This window comes from Coregonus lavaretus (assembly GCF_964263955.1).
Source record: "Coregonus lavaretus genome assembly, contig: HAP1_SCAFFOLD_3804, whole genome shotgun sequence".
Classification (NCBI taxonomy): Eukaryota; Metazoa; Chordata; class Actinopteri; order Salmoniformes; family Salmonidae; genus Coregonus; species Coregonus lavaretus.
In genome coordinates, this window is record NW_028158461.1 from 41557 (window position 1) to 49297 (window position 7741).

The following is a 7741-nucleotide window of genomic DNA, read 5'->3' on the forward strand; positions in this document are numbered from 1 at the left end:
ACCCTTTCACCCAATATTAAACACTTTTGCCTAATATTTAACACTACCCCACCTATAAAACAAATTTACTGTAGCTTGGAATTGCATAAATACCTAAAAAAGTTTAGTGCATAGTGACTGAAATAAACAAAAATCAAAGAGACCTAATTGGAATCTATCCTCTTCTCAGTAAACCTGACACATGAAAAAAAGTAAATTTCTTCTTCTTTTTTTAAAGATGAAAACAACGTTGAAACGTTAAGAGAATGGTACACTGCTTGCTTCTATGTAACCCCAATAGACCTAGTGACACAACTTATTCTGTAAGTTTCATTCATACATGTGATTAATGGGATCCAGCTAAGTACCAGCTGTGTTTTATTCTGCTAGAGCCAACCTATCGCTGTCTATTGTCTTAAGGACTTTCCAGACAGGAAGCGATGGGGCGGAGCGAGGTTAGCAAAAATAGAACAGTTACCCATTTTCTCCACTTCGGCTGAGCGGCTTTCACGTGCACGAGCACCGCCAATCGCTCCACCCGGAAAGAATTCCGCCCCCTGCCTGGCTCCATTGAAAATTAATGGGCAATTCCGCCGCAGCTTCGTGTCTGGAAAGCCCTTTATGATAGACTGTGATTAGGGACTATATGTTGCAATGTCTATACTAGATAGTGTGATTAGGGACTATATGTTGCAATGTCCATACTAGATAGTGTGATGGTACTACAAGGGTAAAATAACAAGTGCACCCCTTTGTCCCTGCTCTAACAAAATTGGAGAAATGTGTAAGAGGGGGAGTTCTGATGATAGCCTAATCAAACTGGTTTAAACTGGTTATGAGTTACATTCTCCAGTACATTGAGAGTTGTACTAAACAGTAATTAAAATTTTATACTGTAACGTGTGTTGACGTAAGGATGGATCACTGTGACAGTATGAAGCAACCATCTATAGAATGGGCTGGGAGACGGAGAGGGAAAGATGCCTGTAGACTTTCCCCGTGATTTCAGTCCCAACTCTATAGATGTACCGTATGACTGCGTCCCAAATGGCCCCCTATATAGGGGAAAGGGGGATACCTAGTCAGTTGTACAACTGAATGCATTCAACTGAAATGTGTCTTCCGCATTTAACCCAAACCCTCTGAATCAGAGAGGTGCGGAGGGCTGCCTTAATCGACATCCACGGCGCACGGGGAACAGTGGGTTAACTGCCTTGCTCAGGGGCAGAACAACAGATTTTTACCTCGTCAGCTCAGGGATTCGATCCAGCAACCTTTCGGTTACTGGCCCAACGCTCCTACCCGCCACCCCATATATAGTGCATTACTTTTGACCATGTGGCAACCCTATGGGCCTTGGTCTAAAGTAGTGCACTACATAAGGATGCAATTTCATACATATGAATGTATCCCACGGCGGCCATATTGAGCCAACTTCTTCACCTGTGATTTAAAAGTACACGATCTGAACAAAGCTTATCATAACTACTGGGTGGCTCTATGATAATTATAATGCCAAAGACAGATTAAAAAAAGAAACATATCAAAAAGTAGTCAGGCGTCTGGAGGGAATCTTTGTGACCGTCTTCTACAGTGGGTGGGTATCGCTAACGTGTGTGTGTTCCATTTGTTTGTCACTGGTTTGAGATTGAATTTGGATTTTAGTAGAACAAGTGTCATTTTTTCACTCTACCAGTCAAGATGCTGTCTGAATGTGTTTGTATCAGTGTGTGTGTGTGGCAGCGAACAGTTCATCAAGCAGTCCTCTCCCTTGCTGTCAAACTGTCTGGAGAGAACATGTTGTGTGTGTTTATACAGTATGTATCAGTGTGTGTGTATATATGTATCGGTGTGTGTGTGTGTGTATCAGTGTGTGTGTCTGTGGTAGCTAACAGTTCATTGAGCAGCCTTGGCTCTTGCTGTCTGAAACTGTGAAGAGAACACGGTATGTGTGTGTATCTCTGTGTGTTAGTTCATGGAACAGTCCTCCTCTCCCTCGCTGTCGGAGGCCGTGTCAGAGCCGGCGGTATCCATGGCGACGTGGGCGGGGCTGACGATGACTGCTCGTCTCCTCTCATCCTCAGCACTGCCCCTCCTCTCCTGGGTACGCTCTATGTGCTGGATGGCCTGGAGGGCAGAGGTCATAGAGAATTCTAAGGTCAAAGGTCATATGAGTCAGTGACACTGTACGTAATGGGGTTATCTATACACCTCACACTCAAACATATGCTCTCTGTCTCTCTCGCAAACACACACATCACTATAGCACTAAAGACATCATAGAGAGCACAAGTGCACAAGGATACACACTGAGCTTCACTATAGAAACCCTACAGAGCACAAGGATACACACTGAGCTTCACTATAGAAACCCTACAGAGCACAAGGATACACACTGAACTTCACTATAGAAACCCTACAGAGCACAAGGATACACACTGAACTTCACTATAGAAACCCTACAGAGCACAAGGATACACACTGAGCTTCACTATAGAAACCCTACAGAGCACAAGGATACACACTGAACTTCACTATAGAAACCCTACAGAGCACAAGGATACACACTGAGCTTCACTATAGAAACCCTACAGAGCACAAGGATACACACTGAGCTTCACTATAGAAACCCTACAGTGCACAAGGATACACACTGAGCTTCACTATAGAAACCCTACAGAGCACAAGGATACACACTGAACTTCACTATAGAAACCCTACAGAGCACAAGGACACACACACTCTCTTTCTCACCTGTACGATGGTATCCAGGTTCTGCCGGGACGTTGACACTGTGCTGGTGTTGGAGGCTGGGCTCATGGTAACCACAGTGACGTGATGCGGGTGGGGGGTTAGCGTGGGGGCGGGGACGATGACTGTGGGGTGGTGGGTGGGGGCTCGGGCAGGGGACCGCACCTAAATGAGGAGAAGAGAGATGGTGAGAATAAGAAAAGTTTGAGAACGGAGGAGAAAAGAGAGAGAAGGTGAAAAATGAGGAGAAAGAGAGAGAGTGTACAAAGAGAGGAAGGAAAATAAAATAGAAGATTCACTTTCCTTCCATTCAAAACCAGTTTGTGTGTTTCCCCATCTGTGGATTGTGTGTCTGTCTCTCGGTCTGTCTTCTTGAGTAGTTACAGACTGTGTAACCTGTGTGTCTCTGTACCTGTGGGCTGTGTGCTGTGTGTCTGTCCCTCTCTGCGCTGGTCTCTGAGTGGAGCTGCTGTAGCCTCAGTAAGGTCTGGGTCTGGATGTGAGCCTGCTCCTCCTGGACCTGCTGGGTGATCACCTTCAGCCTCTCTGGGTGCAGCACCATGTCCAGAGAACGCACCTGGATGGACAAAGACACAGAGGAGAAGGGTGGTCAGTCTTTATCTCTATACTCCTCTTCACTCTTCCTTCCCTCTTTTCATTCTCTTTCTTCCCCCTCACTTGTTCATCCGCTCTCTCCACCACCTCTTAGTTCAACCTCCTCTCCATCCCTTCTTTTAACTGCCTTTCCCCACTCCTCTGTTCATCCCGCTGTCCCTAGCCAGTATCTCCCACATCTCCCCGCCCACCATCCTTCCCTCTCACCTGTTCCTCCAATATCATCCTCGCCGAGCGCTCCTTGTCCAACTGTTGTCTGAGCTCCAACATCTCTCTCCTCAGCTCCTCGGCTTTCTCCTCCTCCAGAATGTCTGGGGAGCCGATCCCTTCATCCTTCTCCTCCCCCCCACGCCTCCTCTTTGGGGAGGAACCACTGAACTCCTGTAGGAGGAGAGGAGAAGGGGAGAGAGGAGACAGGGTGAGAGGGAGCATTTCAACTAGTTATGGCCACGTCATGAACAGTAAATAGTTCACTAAGGTAATTGTTAGGGAGAAAGTATTTATGCTGTACGCCCAAATGAAATGGATCACTTTACACGTTCGTGTACTTTTATCTGGGTTCAATTATCAACTGTATACATTCCTGATATATATATTTTTTTAAACACGCAAGTTACAATATTTTGATTAATTTCAGTGGCTATACTTGGCTATATGAAGGTAATACAAATGTATGAATGTCTACCTGTATGAAGCGCTTGAGCTGATTGTTCTGCTGCAGTAGCTGGGTCTTCTCCTGCTCCAGAGCAAAGATGTAGTCAGACGTCTGCTGTAGGATGGCAGCCTGAATAGGCACAGGAACAATATCACAAAGTTAGGTCAGAATCAATACTCTCAGAAACAGTTTCCTTGAATCCTCCATGAGTGGTATGGACACAAACATAGTTATGGTTATGGTCCCTCTCTCCTACCTTGCCGAGTTTCTCTCCGTCTGTGTGTGGCAGCAGTGTTTTCTGTATCTCTCTCTTGCTCACCTTGCTGAGTTTCTCTCCGTCTGTGTGTGGCAGCAGTGTTTTCAGCGACTGGAACCCTGCGTTGATACTCTGCATGCGGCGCCGTTCGTTACTATTGGCGATCTCCCGGCGGATACGCCTCTCCTGGTCCTGAGCAGTCTCTGGGCTGAGAGGGATGTTGGCCAGACTGTAGGGAGAGATGAAGGAGAGGAGGGCCAGAGGGAGGGAGGGAGTAAAGGACAGAGGGAGATAATGAGACAAAAGTTATATTTTATTCAGGTACATATTTTTATTTCCTTGAAAGGTAAAGAAGGATTGTTAATAACAATAATGTAACTCTGTGTTGTTGTTTTTAATCGCACTGCTTTGCTTTATCTTGGCCAGGTCGCAGTTGTAAATGAGAACTTGTTCTCAACTGGCTTACCTTCTTAAATAAAGGTGAAATAAATAAAATAAAATAAATAAACATAGCAAAATGAAAAGACAGCAAAGTCCTATTTTCACCATTCCTGCATTTCTAATAAAATATGGGCCTATATTGCAATTTAGTTTAAAGTCTGCTTTTCACCAGGTGTCTAATTAGAAATGACATGGTCATGAATAACTACCATGCCGATGTAGCTTGGGGGGGGAAACACTCCAACCACACTCCCCACCTACATTTCACTAGGGTTAGTGACTAGGGCTATTATAAGGTCAGGTCCTGGAGTTTCCCTGAACTCACTGCCCTTCAGCCCATTTAATGGTTGCTAACCTACTCCTGTTCTGTTTACTCAGCCAGAGTAATATGTAAACCATATAGCCTCCAGAGATTGAATGCTCTACAACAGGGTTTCCCTAACTCTGTCCTGAGGCCCCCCCTGTGTGCACATTTTGGTTTTTGCCCTAGCGCTACACAGCTGATTTAAATAACCAACTCATCAAGCTTTGATTATTTGAATCAGCTGTGTAGTGTTAGGGTAAAACCCAAAATGTGCACCCAGGTGGGGCCCCAGGACCGAGTTTGGGAAACCCTGCTCTAAAAGTTTGAAAAAGAAGTAGAATAACCAGATCTTGGAAAACTTGTCTGACAGCTAGGCTTAAATCATTCACAACGGGACAGACGGTTAACTGTCGCACAACAGACTCAGACAACATCTTAAGAGGAGAAAATATAGGACTATTAGCAGACCTATTATCTATGCATACATTAATGCGTAGACTCACAATAGCTATTTGCTTAGTCAACTGAATGGAGTGCAGTAAGCAAAACAAAATATAGACCGAAATCAATGCTAATAAAAAGTAAAAAGGACAACCAAAATCACACTAAAATACTTTTGAGATAGAATGCACCAAAGCCATTGACGATGTGGGCCTAGAGCGACTAGTACAGAGTAGCCTACAGCAATCTAGAATTAGAAGGCTTGCCTTCATTCATAAATTCTGTCTCTGCTCCAAAAAAGATTCAAGAAGCGTGTTTAGCTACAACCTCTGGCTTCACTAGCTTGATCGAGCGCTTCTCACATGCATTGATTGAGAGCGCAGACTCAATACAACGAAACATTGCAGCTAGCACTGGTATATATGGTTGGTAGCTAGCAAGCTTGTTGTCGGCCCACCAATGAAACAGAATATATACACTTTGTATCTAACGAACTAGTAATGTCTGTAAATCCCTCGCCCAAATAAGTACCTAGCCTAGTAGCTTGTTAGCCTGGTGAAATTTGACACCAAGACCACCCCCTTTCACATGGAGAACAATACTTTCGCCTACATATTTGAAACAATATTACACCGTCGACTTGACAAAAACGGGGGCTTTCTACAAAATATGAATAAATAATATAAAAGTTGTTAAATACAACTTAGTATGGACAACGTTGTATGATGTTTATTATTAGTTAAATGTTGTTGCGGATGTTGGATACACCGCCATGCTACTAAACTCGAGAGCTTGGCCAATTTCAGCACACGACACATAAGCATGGCCGCACTACCCACGAGCTAGCTGGCTAGCTACAGCAGAAATATTCGCTCGCTACACCTCGTAGGTTCCCTACATGTGAGAACCAAAGCCCGTAAACATACACATCTTATTAGTTTGTGTCACAAATGTATAACTGCATTATTTTAGTCGACGTGTTGGGGAGGGAACACCGTAGACAACATCTGGAATGCTAGCTAGCGCGTGCTAGCTACACAGCAGCGAAGCGGCGGGCAGTGTGATTAGTAACCACGTGGTTCGTGTTAGCTGGATACAAAATGTATCGATTTCAAGTATTTATTTACATTTTCCCACTACAACTGTAACCACCAATGGTCGTTATTAATACCTCTAGCCGTTACAATGTTTCGGGACAAATATTAAATGATTGCTTTCGTCCCGCCCTCGGGGTATGCGTTCATATGCGCATTGCTAACATTAAATCATAGCTTCCTTCCACCCATGTTGTGCCAATATTGTTGTAGCTAGATAGCTAGCTACATTCAGGTTACCATCTAGTTAGTAAGCAGATAACTCACAGTTGCAATCAAAACACACAATACACATCTCATCGAAAGCGTGATTATGCAATACACACCTACAAAGCCCTCCAATAACATCCTTCTCCGATTTCTTGAATTGTTGTAAAGCCTTCTCCGTAGGCATCATGAAGTATTCCATGCTTTAGCTACCTAGATAGTTAACGTTAGATATCTTCAGCTGTAACCCCTTGAGTCTGTTCTGTGTTTTGAGGCTATTTTCCAATTTCCTTGCCGTAAAAAAAATACACTCCAGTACTATGTTCGATTGCACATAGCTAAGTATTATTGATCGTTCGGGGTTGTAGCTAAAAGGCTAGCTAAGCTAACTGTGTGTGGCTCCAGCTGATGCGGATTTCCCTGCGTGCGTGTGGCGCCTCCGCCTACTACTACGTGTGTGTTTGCAGCTGATCTCTGTGTCTCGAGGCGGGAAACAGCTGGTCGGAATCAAGGAGCGCTCAAGAGCTTTTTCTCTCTCTCTGCATAGCAGACCAGACTACGCACGAACAAAGAGCTACTTTGAGAGAGAAGCATTACGGCCTATTGAAGAAGGAACGGCCAACTGGTGCTTATGAAGACACTCAAAATACGCTAAAGGGAAAATTTAAATAAGACACACGGCCAAGGCAACAAACCAAAGTCAAGTACAATAACAGCAAATAATGCATTTGCCTATATTCTATAAAACAACAATCTATTCTATTCTAATGTATTCTATTCTTTAAAAACAAAAATAGATTATATTATTGTTATGCCAGTGCCTATCAGGCCAAATACATTTGAAAGTACTGCAAATAATGTATTATGCCTAAACTGTTATAATAGTCCTATTACCAAGTAGCATTATGATAGCCAAGGTAAATTAACTAAATGGATTGTAGCCTATGTAACAACCCCCCTTTTCTTATTCAGGTTAAAGCCATATAGCCAGTTTAGCC

The 7741-nt window shown here is 43.9% G+C and overlaps 1 protein-coding gene across 1 annotated transcript; it reads right to left on the reverse strand.

The window, feature by feature from the left end:
• Window positions 1-213: 213 nt before the first annotated feature.
• Window positions 214-7196, reverse strand: LOC311124003 (transcription factor AP-4-like). The gene is made up of 7 exons (XM_084198226.1): window positions 6863-7196; window positions 4320-4485; window positions 4031-4129; window positions 3553-3726; window positions 3143-3307; window positions 2734-2895; window positions 214-2106 (listed from the first exon to the last, which is right to left on the reverse strand). Exons 1-7 carry the CDS (start codon window positions 6943-6945, stop codon window positions 1948-1950), a joined length of 1008 nt encoding a protein of 335 aa, XP_084054352.1. The 5' UTR covers window positions 6946-7196; the 3' UTR covers window positions 214-1947.
• Between the last annotated feature and the right edge of the window lie 545 nt (window positions 7197-7741).